The sequence below is a fragment of the Cebus imitator genome, unplaced genomic scaffold, assembly GCF_001604975.1.
Source record: "Cebus imitator isolate Cc_AM_T3 unplaced genomic scaffold, Cebus_imitator-1.0 Scaffold102, whole genome shotgun sequence".
In the NCBI taxonomy this organism is placed as follows: domain Eukaryota; kingdom Metazoa; phylum Chordata; class Mammalia; order Primates; family Cebidae; genus Cebus; species Cebus imitator.
In genome coordinates, this window is record NW_016107417.1 from 733284 (window position 1) to 747542 (window position 14259).

General features: G+C 57.1%; 1 protein-coding gene and 1 long non-coding RNA gene across 2 annotated transcripts in view; one reads left to right on the forward strand and one right to left on the reverse strand.

Moving 5' to 3' along the window:
- Positions 1-312: 312 nt before the first annotated feature.
- LOC108310179 lies at positions 313-5907 on the reverse strand. Its single transcript, XR_001827658.2, has 2 exons — positions 5819-5907; positions 313-873 (listed from the first exon to the last, which is right to left on the reverse strand). It is a non-coding gene; the product is annotated as an uncharacterized LOC108310179 (long non-coding RNA).
- Positions 4835-14259, forward strand: part of UNC93B1 (unc-93 homolog B1, TLR signaling regulator) — a 13796-nt gene continuing 4371 nt past the window's right edge. Inside the window, exons 1-9 of the mRNA XM_017536969.1 lie at positions 4835-5021; positions 5173-5314; positions 5775-5928; positions 9447-9608; positions 9832-9964; positions 10948-11041; positions 11571-11695; positions 12636-12818; positions 13215-13488. Coding sequence (XP_017392458.1) covers positions 4926-5021; positions 5173-5314; positions 5775-5928; positions 9447-9608; positions 9832-9964; positions 10948-11041; positions 11571-11695; positions 12636-12818; positions 13215-13488 — 1363 coding nt within the window. The 5' untranslated portion in view covers positions 4835-4925. The remainder of the gene's footprint in view (positions 5022-5172; positions 5315-5774; positions 5929-9446; positions 9609-9831; positions 9965-10947; positions 11042-11570; positions 11696-12635; positions 12819-13214; positions 13489-14259) is intronic.

Genomic DNA, 14259 nt, shown 5'->3' on the forward strand with positions numbered 1-14259 from the left:
CACTGGGCCTCATTTTCTCCAGCTGTAAAATGGGGCTGACTCTGCCTGCCTCACAGAGCTGCTTCGAGGGTGAAGTGAGAGCTGGTCTGAAGGCACCAACAGGGCGCCTGGTGCTCAGCAGGCACTCAGAGCATGTGAACGTCCCCTTGCCCCTATCCCTGCCCTCCTGAGGAAGTAGCTGCCCCAGGCCTTGGCCCGAGGCCCTGGACCCACCCTGGCTCCTTGGAGAGGCAAAGTTAGAGGCTGCAGGATCACCGGACCCAGGACACAGCCAGAACTCACAGGCAACGGTGAATGCAGGTCACTCATTCATTTACGAACTCAACAAACCTTTACTGAGCACCTACTGTATGCAGACACTTCACACAATTTTCACAATTCCCAGGCATGATTGACCGTGCTTTCCAGCTGGGCCACACAGTGACAAGGACACGTGGGGATCCAAACGCGGCCTGGCCTGGCTCCCTGGCCCACGGTCCTTCTAAGGCGCCTGGAACCCACGCACAGGAATGGGCTGGGGTCTTCAGCTCTGGATGAGCCCCTTGCCCCCAACTTTCGGAAGCCTCAAGTCTCAGTGGAAAGCAGCAGCCACCTGGACATTTGCTGTACCAGGCACTGGCCAGAGCCCTTGGCGCACCCCAACCTGGGGACCTCCCAACATCCTGTGAGCCAGCCTCGCTGATTGTCAACCCCACTGGCTTTAATGTTTAATGTGCCGTGGACTCGCATCCATGCGGGGGAAGTGGTGTTCAGTGAATCGTGGGGGCTGCCCAGATGGCTACTGTGTCAGTGCAGTGCAGGTCACAATATTCCACGATGTTGTTTCAGGGAGTTCCAATTGAGAGCAGCATTTATTCTCTTCTGCTTGCTTTCCTGCAAGGAACATCGATGATTTTCAAAATGAAAGTAAAGTCTTATTATATGGAAAATTGGCAGACAGTGAGAGGGGATCTGGCTGCCCCTTCCTGGGGCTGTGGCTGTGCCCTCTGGCAGCCTGGATGGGTTGTCGGGAGTGCCGGCCGTGCTCAGATCTCTGTCCCGCAAGTCACACTGGTGCATTTATCTGGGCCATGTCAGCCTCTAGGTAGTCTCCAGGCTCCCCAAATGCAGCTCCATAAGCCACCTAAAAAACATCCTTTCTGGTGGGGCGCGGTGGCTCACGCCTGTAATCCCAACACTTTGGGAGGCTGAGGTGGGTGGATCATGAGGTCAGGAGTTCGAGACCAAGCCTGGCCAGCATGGTGAAACCCTGTCTCTACTAAAAATACAAAAAATTAGCAGGGTGTGATGGGCACACTCCTGTAATCCCAGCTACTTGGCAGGCTGAGGCAGGAGAATCGCCTGAACCCGGGAGGCGGAGGTTGTAGTGAGCTGAGATGGCGCCACTGCACTCCAGCCTGGGTGACATGGCGAGACTCTGTCTCAGAAAAGAAAAACCCAAAACAAGCAAACAAAAAACCCCACATCCTTTCTGGAGAGGGATGTATCAGTCAGGGTTTAATGCGCTAAAGGGCTGTGTGTGTGTGTGTGTGTGTGTGTGTGTGTGTGTGAAGGTCTCACTTTTTCACCCAGGCTGGAGTGCAGTGGTGCCATCTTGGCTCACTGCTGCCTCATCCTGCTGGGCTCAAGCAATTCTCCCACCTTAGACCCCTGAGTAGCTGGGGCTACAGGTATGCACCACCACACCAGGCTAATGCTTGAAATTTTTTGTAGAGATGGGGGTCCCACTATGTTGCTCAGGCTGGTCTTGAACTCCATAGCAACTGCCACCACCCCCAGGCCTAGAGGGACACAGGGAGGAAGAGCTGTCACCAGGCCCCAGATGATTGGGATCCCCCAGGGAAACCGAGAAGCTTGGGGGGGCCCACTCTTCGGGCACTGGGACCATACAGGAGTCTGGTCTCTGCCAAGAGTGCCTCCAGAGCCCCGGGCAGGCAGTGAGAGCGGAAGTCCCGGCGTCTCTCCGCCCACCTCAGCTTCTGCCTTCGATCCCCACTGGCCGAATCTAATCAGAAGCCAAAGGCAAGGAGTCCTGGTGCTCAGGTGTCTGAAAGCTCTCGTCTTCTGGGGCAGTCACATCCCAACTCCACGTCTGCACAGCTCCGGGGGTGCTTTTTTCTTGCTAAGCTGAGGCTGAAAGCGCTTGTGTTCCAAATTCATACGGTGCCACCACGTGGGACCTTAGAAAGACCCAAGCTGCTCCTTACTAAACGGGATGTTTGTGTTTGTATTCTTTGTCTTGGGTTTTAAAAAAAATCAAATGAATTTTTTTTTTTGAGACGGAGTTTCACTCATGTTACCCAGGCTGGAGTGCAATGGCGCGATCTCGGCTCACCGCAACCTCCGCCTCCTGGGTTCAGGCAATTCTCCTGCCTCAGCCTCCTGAGTAGCTGGGATTACAGGCGCGCACCACCATGCCCAGCTAATTTTTTGTATTTTTAGTAGAGACGGGGTTTCACCATGTTGACCAGGATGGTCTCGATCTCTTGACCTCGTGATCCACCCGCCTCGGCCTCCCAAAGTGCTGGGATTACAGGCTTGAGCCACCGCGCCCGGCCAAAATGAAATGAATTTTAATAAAACAATGTAAAATTAAAAGCTGCAAACAGGCTGGGCACCGTGGCTCACACCTGAAATCCCAGCACTTTGGGAGGCCGAGGTGGGTGGATCACTTGAGGCCAGGAGGTCGAGACCAGCCTGACCAACATAGCGAAACCCTCTCGTTACCAAAAGTAGAAAAATTAGTTGAATGTGTTGGCTTATACCTCTAATCCCAGCTACTTGGGAGGCTGAGGCAGGAGAATTGCTTGAACCTGGGAGGCAGAGGCTGCAATGAGCCAAGATAATGCCACTGTACTCCAGCCTGGGTGACGGAGAAACATTTGGTCTTAAAATAAAATAAAAGCTACAAACAGACCACAGAAGTAGTCCACAAGTAATAAGGTTTAAATTAAATAATTCTGGAACCTCAAACTATAGAGTAACCTCATTTCTAGGCATGGACCAGGAGCTCACAGTAATCCTGCAATATCTACGAAGGTCAGTATCCAAGAAGTAACTATGAGCCAGCTGTGGTGGCTCACTCCTGTAGTCCCAGTGCTTTGGGAGGCTGAGGCGGGAGGATCACTTGAGCCCAGGCATTTGAGACCAGCCTGAGCAACATAGTGAGGCCTGGTCTCTACAAAAACTACAAAATTAGCTGGATGCAGGGCTGAGCACCTGTAGTCCCAGCTACGTGGGAGGCTGGGAAGATCACTTGAGTCCAGGAGGTCCAGGATGCAGTATGTTGATCAACCACTGCACTCCAGCCTGGGTGGCAGGGTGACACCCTGTCTCAAAAAGAAAAAAGGTCAGGCATGGTGGCTCACGCCTGTAACCCCAGCACTCCGGAGGGCTGAGGCAGGTGGATCACCTGAGGTCAGGAGTTTGAGACCAGCCTGGGTCAACGTGGCGAAACCCTGGCTAAACTAAAAATACACAAATCAGCCCGGTGTGGGGGCGCACACCTGTAATCTCAGCTACTCAGGAGGCTGAGGCAGGAGAATTGCACTTTCTCATTTTGCTGTGTGATGACGCCGGCATCTGCTCTCTGAGAACAGCCCCACTGTAGTGCTTCTCTCCCGCCTCCTGCCTGCCCCTGCGCCTCCGGCCCTCTGCTGCTCCTTTCCTACCTCTCACTTCCAGCCACTCGCCTGCATCAATCCTGCTGTCTGTTCCCCACAGCTGCACCTGAGCATCATCGCCTGGAGAAATTTCTACCTCCTGGACGCCTGAAGCTGCTGCAGATTCACGCCACCCTCCCTGGGCCCTCCACTTTCCCAGCAATCCTTGGGGAGCGGGAGGTGTCACCCAGTCACTCACGCATCCGTCCAGTCACAGGTATTGATCACTCAGTCAGTGCCCAGCGCCATCCTCTGCATGTGGGAGGATGTGCCTGGAGAGCAGTGGGCAGAAGGGGGTGCACTGGGAGGGCACAGAAATCCAGAAGGGAAGTGGAGGGGCTGCATTCTCTGCAGGGACGGCCTCTTGTTTCTGAGAGCTGAGTGGGAAGGAAGGCACCTGGGAGGAGCAGGAAGAAGAGCATTCAAACCAGAAGGAACTGGGGGCGAGAGAATCGGAATATTTTCTGTATATTTTCAAAAGTGGCCTGGTGGTTCCAAGCAGGTGGACAGCCAACCAGTGCTTTAGAGTGTGGCCCCACCACGGGCTCCTGTGACAGCCCTGGATCCGGTGCCCAGTGGGACGGGGACAGGCACCTCTGGGCCCCACTGCAGGGCGGTGGCAGGGCTCCCCATGTAGTCCACCTCCCAAGACCCCACCCAAGCTCCCATTTGCACAGCCCAAACTGGAGCAGGATGGGGACATGGGAGGTAGGCTCTGGCTGTAGTGTCCTGCGTGGGAGGTGTGGTCCAACTGGTGACACTAGTGTCCCTGCAGGGCTCTTTGAGGAGCTGTAACAGCAGGCTTGGAGGTGGAGCTGGGATGACTCAGGAAACCCTGAAGGGAGCTTAAGATGGACCTGGCACTTTCTCAAGGCTTTGGAGTAACTCAATAATTCCGCCATGGCCCCAGGGATAGCGCCAAGTATTTCTGTTTTGCAATCGAGGAAAATGAGGCTCAAAGAAATGGAGTTAATTCCTAAAGTCACAGGGCCAGGAAGTGGCTGAGCAGGGATTCGAACTCGTACCTCACACCCAGGAGGGCACACACAGGCACGCCTCTGCACACACGCACACGCGCACACACATACACACACGCACGCGCGCGCGCGCTCACTCGCACACTTGTCCTGGAGGAGGCGGCCCGCGGGGCGGGACGGGGCGGGACAGGGCGGGGCGGGGGCAGGTCACGGCCCCCGGGAGGAAGTGGCCCGGCGGTCGTAGGGGCTCCGGGGCCACCTCCGTGAGTCCGTAGTCGCTCGGGCCATGGAGGCGGAGCCGCCGCTCTACCCGATGGCTGGAGCCTCGGCGTCTCAAGAAGACGAGGACCGGCTCGGGGTCCCAGATGGGCCCGAGGCCCCGGTGAGCCGGGACTCTGAGCGCGAGGGGACGGGGTCCCCGGCGGGCCAGGGTTTCCAGGGCGGGGGCGGGGGCGGGCCGGGGGGCGGCTGGCACCGGGGAGGCGCGGGTTCGGGGCGCGAGCGGGGGTGCGAGCGGCGTGCATGGCCCGCAGCTGGACGAGCTGGTGGGCGCGTACCCCAACTACAACGAGGAGGAGGAGGAGCGCCGCTACTACCGCCGCAAGCGCCTGGGCGTGCTCAAGAACGTGCTGGCGGCCAGCGCGGGGGGCATGCTCACCTACGGCGTCTACCTGGGTAGGTGCCCGCGGGGACCCGGGGCCGCCCCGCCCGCTCCCAGCCCGGCCGGAGAAACAGAAACCGCGGGCCGCCGCTTCCCGCGCGCTCTCACTTCCCCTCCGCCGCCCTCGCAGCGGCAGCGGCGGGCGCCCACGGCGGGGTGGGGTGGGGGTCGAGCGGCGCAGCGTCCCGGGTCCCAGCCAGAGCCTCGGTGTGTGTGGGGGGCGGGCTCCGGGACAGACCCGCCGCCTTCGGGACTGGAGGCCCGCGGAGCCCGGCGGGTCGGGGTGTGGGCTCCGTTACCCGAGGGGCTGGCAGAAGGCGAGGCGCGGCCCGGGACCCCCCGCTGTCCTGGGGGGCGCTGCCAGCGGGGATGCCTTTGGGGCTGGAGCTCCCCGCGAGGCCTGCGTGCCGGCTCCCGCTCGGCGGCGCCCAGAGCCAGGCTGCCCGCTCCACGCGCTCCGGGTCGCGTCCCCAGGCCTGCTGCAGATGCAGCTGATCCTGCACTACGACGAGACCTACCGCGAGGTGAAGTACGGCAACATGGGGCTGCCCGACATCGACAGCAAGATGCTCATGGGCATCAACGTGACGCCCATCGCCGCCCTGCTCTACACGCCGGTGCTCATCAGGTGGGCACCCCGATTCCGGAGGTGTGCGGAGGCCGGCGGGCCAGGAGGTGCCCAGCTGCCGGGGTGTTTGTGGTGGGAGGGGGCAGGCGAGAGGCTTTTTCTACCCAGAAGCCTGAGGGTGAAGGGGGTGAAACTTGGATTTGGGGAAGAAAACAGGAACTTTGCCTCTGGGCACATTTGGTTTCCAGCCACAGATTTTCATGGACTGAGCTCCCTCCCAGCTTGCCTGGGCCCCACGTGGCCAACCTCCTCGTGGTCCTTGGAAGCCTCTCAGAGCTACTGTGGCCCTCTGGGTTTTGGGGCTGTGGAGTTAGTGGTTTCTGATGGGTCAGCAAAGTCCAGGCACCCATGCCTGGCCCAGTGACTGTGACTGGTGCTGAGCGGGTGTTTCTCAGGGACAGAAGCCTGGCTGGAGCCCTGGAGGTATGTGGTCCAGCCTCCTGTCACCCGTCCACAGCGCCCTCCCTGATGGGACCTGAGGACCAGTGGACAAATGGTCTCAAAGGGCGAATTTGAGTTCCCTCATCTTAAAAAAACCCAAAAACTCCATTTTTAATAAATTTGAAGATTTAAAAAATCTCCAGTTGCGCAAGCAGGATTAAGGTATAGCTGGGCTGGCCGAGGTGGCTCATGCCTGTAATCCTAGCACTTTGGGGGGCCGAGGAGAGCGGATCATGAGGTCAGGAGTTCGAGACCGGCCTGACCAACATGGTGAAACCCCGCCTCTACTAAAAATTCAAAAAACTTAGCCAGGCGTGATTGCAGGTGCCTGTAATCCCAGCTACTCAGGGGGCTGAGTCAGGAGAATTGCTTGAACCCAGGAGGCAGAGATTACAGTGAGCTGCGATCATGCCACAGCCTGGGCAATAGAACTAGACTTGGTCTCAAAAAAAAAGAAAAAAAGGATAACAATAACTGAAATCAGACAAAAGAAACCCTGCCTAAGCCCTCCAGGAAATCGGCTACTCATGCTGTCCCACCAGCATGCATGGACTACATTCACATACTTGTCCCCAGAGCACATGTGTGTGCACGGACATGCCTGTGTGTGTGCATATATAAACAGGCAAGGTTCACTTTTGCTTACTTACTTTTTTTTTGAGGCAGTCTTGCTCTGTCACCCAGGCTACAGTGCAGTGGCTCGATCTTGGCTCACTGCAAGCTCTGCCTCCCAGCCTCAAGCGATTCTCCTGCCGAAGTCCCACGAGTAGCTCGGATTACAGGCGCCCACCCTGACACCTAGCTAATTTTTATACTTTTAGTAGAGACGGGGTTTCACCTTGTTGGCCAGGCTGGTCTTGAACTCTTGGCCTCAAGTGATCCCCTGCCTCGGCCTCCCAAAGTGCTGGGATTACAGGTGTGAGCCGCCGTGCCCAGTGCTTGCTACCTTCTTTCCACTGACCATGTCTTAGCCTCCTCTACAGCCTTCACAGTTAGGACTTTGCAATGGTAGCATCTTCTGCAGATGAGGAACCATGTGGCTCAGAACTGGACATTGCAACACCTTCTGTGCTTGCAGCTGTTTCCTTCTTTTTAAATTATGTGTTTATTTTATTATTATTTTTTTGAGACAGGGTCTCACTACGTCAGCCAGGTTAGAGTGCAGTGGCACGAACACAGCTCACTGGATCCTCAACCTTCACACACATCAGGCTCAAGCAGTCCTCCCACCTCAGCCTCCGAAGTAACTGTGCCTACAGGCACATGCCATCACACCTGGCTAATTTTTAAATGATTTGTAGCAATGGGGTGTTGCCGTATTGCTCAGGCTGGTCTCTAATTCACCCACCTCAGTCCCCCAAAGTGTTGAGATTACAGGTGTGAGCCACTGCGCCCAGCACTTCCCTCATTTTTTAAAGTTATTTTTCCTAGGATAATTTTTCAACAATGTCTTTACTAGGTCAAAGCCATACGAAAGCGTTTATGGCTTTTGAAACCTATCACTTTTACTAATAGCAGTGAACTCTTGTCTCCTGCGTGCTGGGCACTTCATAAGTGCAATTTCATTCTCAAGAATTTGAAGACGCTGCCCTTATCTTAGACATGAAGAAACCATGATGTTAAGCAACTCGCCTAGGTCCCACAGGCAGTAACTGGCAGGCTGGAGGTCTGAACCTGGCAGAGGGACTTAAGTCCACATGTTCACCCCGTGCCAGTGTGCGTGACCGCTAACTATATGCCAGTCATGCACACTGACCGTTATGCCAGTGTGCATGACTGCTGACTATATATGCCACTTTTTTTTTTTGAGATGCAGTCTCTGTCGCCCAGGCTGGAGTGCAGTGGTGTGATCTCGGCTCAATGTGACCTCTTACAACCTCTGTCTCCTCGGTTCGAGTGATTCTCCTGCCTCAGCCTCTTAAGTAGCTGGGCTTACAGGTGCGCACCACCACACCTGGCTAATTTGTGTATTTTTTTTTTTGAGATGGAGTCTCGCTCTGTTGCCCAGGCTGGAGTGCAGTGGCTTGATCTCAGCTCACTGCAATGGGTTCAAACAATTCTCCTGCCTCAGCCTCTGGAGTACCTGGGACTACAGGCGTGCGCCACCAGGCCCAGCTAATTTTTTGTATGTTTAGTAAAGATGGGGTATCATCATGCTGGCCAGGCTGGTCTCGATCTCCTGACCTCTTGATCTGCCTACCTCGGCCTCCCCAAGTGCTGGGATTACAGGTGTGCGCTACCGTGCCTGGCCCTGTATTTTTAATAGAGACAGGGTTTCATCATGTTGGTCACGCTGGTCTCAAACTTCTGACCTCAGGTGATCCACCCACTCCACCTCCCAAAGTGCTGGGATTGCAGGCATGAGCCGCTGTGCCCAGCCTCTTATGTGCCACTTTTAAATCACATCCTCACCAGTGGTGAATGCACAGTTTTACTTAAGGAACACAAATACAGAACACCCGAAGATACCAGGAGCGGTGTGTGGCCTAATCAGCCTCCATGGCCCGATTGGGCCCTCAGCCTGTCACTCACCAAGCCCCTTCTGTTGTCACTGTGTGACCCTTTCCCAGACCCAGAGAAGAGGAAACTTCCTGACTGACCTCTGTGGACCATAAGAGCGATGGTCTGGAGGCCAGGACGCCAGGACTGGGCTCTGCAGCTCCAGCAGTGGGGCCTCTTCCTCCCTCTTCTCCCTGCCTGAGTCAAGCCCCTGGGAGGTGTCCCTGGGCCCTGCAGCCACAGTACACAAGCTTGGGAGGAGAAGGGGGAATGGGAGAGTCAGAGATCCTAGAACACGAATGAGGGCTGGTTATTCCAATGGGCCGCTCTCCATCCTCACAGCGGTGATGAGAGGCCTGTGGTTTGGGGTCTGGGCCCATATCACAGCTGGGAAAACTGAGTACAGTAACTTGCCCGCGGCCACTCAGCAAGTCTGTATCTGAGATTCCATCTCAGGGCCCTCTACTCCCTCTACCTCACGTAGCCCTGTGAGCTGGGACCTGCAGTGGTGGCCCCGTTTGGCTTCAGGCCACACGTCTGGCAGGCCGTGGTGCTAGCATCTCTCCCACTGTCTGCAGGTTTTTTGGAACCAAGTGGATGATGTTCCTGGCTGTGGGCATCTACGCCCTCTTTGTCTCCACCAACTACTGGGAGCGCTACTACACGCTTGTGCCCTCGGCTGTGGCCCTGGGCATGGCCATCGTGCCTCTTTGGGCTTCCATGGGCAACTACATCACCAGGTGAGCCTTGTGGGCGGTGGAGTGGGAGGCTGGAGACCTGGCCAAACCTCCACTTTATTGCTGACTTTGGCTGGGGTACCACGGGCAAGCCCCTTCTGCCCTCTGGGCCTCAGTTTCCCTGTCTGTGAGACACTGGGGCTGGTCTGCCCCTAGCTCTGGGTGCAGGACACTCAGGAATGGCACAGGTTGGGCTAGGGAGAGCCTTCTCTCCTCTGTGGTCCAGGATGGCGCAGAAGTACCACGAGTACTCCCACTACAAGGAGCAGGATGGGCAGGAGCCGAGGCAGCGCCCTCCGCGGGGCTCCCACGCGCCCTATCTCCTGGTCTTCCAAGCCATCTTCTACAGCTTCTTCCATGTGAGTGCCCCGTGGGCATTGCCGGGTGGCAGGGGCAGGCCCACACAGTGGAGCCCACCCCACACTCTCAACCCTCTAGTCCCACTTTCCTCTCTTTTATTGTTGTTGTTATTATTTTGAGATAGAGTTAAGCACTGGAGTGCAATGGCGTGATCTCAGCTCACTGCAACCTCTCCTTCTCGGGTTCAAGCGATTCTCCTGCCTCAGCCTCCCGAATAGCTGGGGTAACAGGCATGAACCACCACGCCCAGCTAATTTTGTACTTTTAGTAGAGAGGGGGCTTCTCCATGTTGGTCAGGCTGTTCTCAAACTCCCGACCTCAGGTGCTCCTCCTGCCTTGGCCTCCCACAGTGCTGGGATTACAGGCGTGAGCCACCGCGCTGGGCTATTATTATTTTTAAGAGACTTGTTCTCACCAAGTTGCCCAGCTGGCTTTGAACTCCTGGGCTCCAGTGATCCTCCCACCTTGGCCTCCTAAGTAGCTGAGACTACATGCGCGCAACCCTGTATCTGCCCTTGATTTCTTTTTCTTTTTTTGTACGGAGGGGTGGACAGGGTCTTGCTCTGTTGCCCAGGCTGGAGTGCAGTCATGGCTCACTGCAACCTTGAACTCCCTGGTTCAAGTGATCCTCCTACCTCGGCCTTCTCAGTAGCTGGCATCACATGCATATGCTACCACACCCGGCTAATTTTTTATTTTTTGTAGAGATGGGGTCTTGCTATGTTTCCCAGGCTGCCCATCTGCCTTTCCTGAGCCCACTCCAGCTTGCTCATCCATGGAGACGAGACTTCATCCGTCTCTGTCCACATTGCTGGCCAGGAGGAGATCTTCCTCACTGGGCAGCCCGGTAACCAGGCTATTCCTGGAACTGGGAAGGCCCCTGTTCCCCAAAGTCTGCCCCTAGACCCCTCCCCAGACCATGCCTGTGTCCCCTGCCTGGCTCTGTGCCTGAGTCTGATCCCAACTGCCCTTGTGTCCACAGCTGAGCTTCGCCTGCGCCCAGCTGCCCATGATTTATTTCCTGAACCACTACCTGTATGACCTGAACCACACGCTGTACAACGTGCAGAGCTGCGGTTAGTGCTTATGGGGGTGGGGGAGGAGTCCTCAAAGCCTGCTTACTTCCCCAGCAGACACTGGGCCCTCACTCACAGTATTCGGGGCTAGCCCAGCGCCCCATGGCTCTGGTGGGCAAGGTACAGGGCCCTGTAGGAGTCCGTAGTTAGGACATCTGACCCAGCCAGGATAGTGGATGGGCAGGGAAGACTGCCTGGAGGAGGCGTCATCTGGGTTGAGGCTACCAGTAAGATATCTCTTGGGGCCAAGCTAACAGTCAGAGCTCAGTCAGTGAAGGGGGTGTGTATGGAAATGTGAGGTCAACTGAGCCTTGTGGCAATAGAGTGGGAAGGAGGGGAAAGATGCCCCTCTTCCGTGGCACACCTAGCCCCAGTGGCCCTAACCTCCAAACTGCCCTGGAAGGAGCCCTGCCCTTTCCCGCACTCTCCTGCCCCTCCACTGCGCCCCGCTGGGCTGCATTTTCTGGTGGCTGGATTGACAGTGTGCCCTACTCCCTCCTCACAGTGCCCCCACCTCCACCCTTCCCAGGCACCAACAGCCAGGGCATCCTCAGCGGCTTCAACAAGACGGTTCTGCGGACTCTCCCGCGGAGTGGAAACCTCATTGTGGTGGAGAGCGTGCTCATGGCGGTGGCCTTCCTGGCCATGCTGCTGGTGCGGCCCGGGATGGGGGCAGGAGAGAGTCATTGAACTAGAACTTGGGGGTCTGGGGACCGAGTCCGAGAGAAAGCGTCTGGACCGGTTGGCGTGGCCAGGTTGGGTTGTGGCCTCGGGGCGGGCGGTAGGCCTGGGGGCGCGATCTGAGTTGGGGAGCTAGGGCTGAGTCCTGCGGAGGGCCATGAGGCTCGGAGGTGGGGCTGAGGCCTGTGGTCCGAGGCAGGGGTGGGAATCCAGAGGCCAGCGGGAGGTGGGAACAGGATTGGTGACAGTTTCGAGCTGGAGACAAGATCTTAGAGGACTGACTGAGACCTGTGAGGGGGTTGGCGGCGGGACCCAGGGTCCAGGGCTGGAAGGTGTGGCTCAAACCCGGGCACGGCTGCAGCCTGGCGATGGAGCTGGGAGACGAGACCAAATCTGTGGCTGTGTCAGGGCGGGGCCTAGCGCTGGGAGGCGGGGCCGAAGTCTGTGGGTGTGTCCGAGGGGCGGGGGCTAGCCTGGAAGGCGGGGCTGAGAAACAAGACTGAAGTCTATGGGTTTGTCTGATTGTGAGTTGTGAAGTGTGTGTATGTGAGGGAGAGGAGATGGGGCCTTGGGCTGGGAGGCAAGACCACAGTCTTTGGGAATGCAGAGGCGTGGCTTTGTGGTGAGAGGCGGGACCTTGAGCTGGGCTGAGGCCAGGCCGGGGCCTATGGGTGCATCCGGGGGGCGGGGCCCTGGGCTGGGAGGCGGGGCCTTGGGCTGGACCGAGGCAAATCCAAGGGCTGTGGGTGTGTCTGAGGGGCGGGGCCGAGGGCTAGAAGACGGGGCCGAGCGCTGCGGCAAGGCCCAGGTTTGTGGTGCATCTGAAGGGCAGGACTGAAGCCTGGAGGCCAGGCTTGGGTCTGGGCCTGGCTCTGGGCCTGGCTGGCCGCCCCTTCAAGTCAAGGATTCGCAGGTGCTGGGTTTGTGCGGCGCCGCTTACCGGCCCACGGAGGAGATCGATTTGCGCAGCGTGGGCTGGGGCAACATCTTCCAGCTGCCCTTCAAGCACGTGCGTGACTACCGCCTGCGCCACCTCGTGCCTTTCTTTATCTACAGCGGCTTCGAGGTGCTCTTTGCCTGCACTGGTATCGCCTTGGTAAGTACTGCAAGGATTGCCCAATAAAAGACAAGATAGCCAGGTAAATTTGAATTAAACAAGGAATAATTTTTAATTATGTGTCTAAGTGTGTATACATATGTCCCAAATATTCCCCTCCTGCTTTCTCTTCTCTCTGTTGCCCCCATCCCCCCTTTACCTTGGGTAAGTTTTTTTTTTCTCCGAATTGAAATGGGAGAGCAAACACAAAGTAGAGCTCATGGTGACACCCCAAGCATTTTCTCACCGTGACCTCAGAACCTTACCCTGAGCCTTGGAGGGAGGTCAGGCAGTTGAGGGAGGGCAGGGCGTGGCCTAAGGAGCATCTCTTGTCGGGAGGGCTGAGGCTGGGGCCTGGGCTGTCTGGCCTCCAACACTCACCCCCTGTCCCCCCAGGGCTATGGAGTGTGCTCCGTGGGGCTGGAGCGGCTGGCTTACCTCCTCGTGGCTTACGGCTTGGGTGCCTCAGCGGCCTCCTTCCTGGGCCTGCTGGGGCTGTGGCTGCCACGCCCGGTGCCCCTGGTGGCTGGGGCAGGAGTGCACCTGCTGCTCACCTTCGTCCTCTTTTTCTGGGCCCCCATGCCTCGGGTCCTGCAACACAGCTGGATACTGTATGTGGCAGCTGCCCTTTGGGGTGTGGGCAGTGCCCTGAACAAGACTGGACTTAGCAGTGAGTATACCTTTGGGCACTGGGGAGGCGGGCAGGGGGTTTTATGGCTATCTCTCGGTGGTTGGCTGGACATAGACATCTCAGGGACAGATATGGGGTCCTGTGGTCACATAGTGTCCTGTGGGCATGGCAGAGGTAGTTGGGGCTTCCTGTATTCACTCTGGGGGTGGAAGAGAAATCTCATGGACACAGTGGGGACAGATGGGTAGCTCTTTGGGCACCCTGGAGACAGGCATGGGAGTTCCACACCACAGGCATTTTGTTAGTACCCCAGGGTGGGCACAAGGCCCCATCAGCACTGGAAGGTCAGTGTGGAATCTTGTGTCTGCACAAGATAGGTGTGAGGCTCTGTGGACGCCCCTTAGGGACAGCGTGAAAACACATCAGGATTCTTCTTTTTCACACAACGGGACAGGCTTACCTTGGCATAGTTTTCATGACACTGGGAGCATGGGCAGGAGCAAGTGGCCTTGTGTACACCCAGGGCATAGATACAGACATGGCCTTTGTATAGAGAGGAGCTGGCATGCAGCCCCAACCCATCTGCTCAGTACCAGAGTCCAGGCCCCAGGTCTGGGCTGCTGCAGAACAGGGCCTTGTTTGCAGAAGGCAGTGAGTGGGCCCAAGTTCAGTTCCAGGTTGCTCCCTGCCCACAAGTGAGCACACACAGTGATACACGGCTAGCACACACAGGCACAGCCCTGCCAAGCATCCATGTCAGCATCTGTTCTGATGGGCTGAAGCTGTGAACATTTTTTTTTTTTTTTTTTT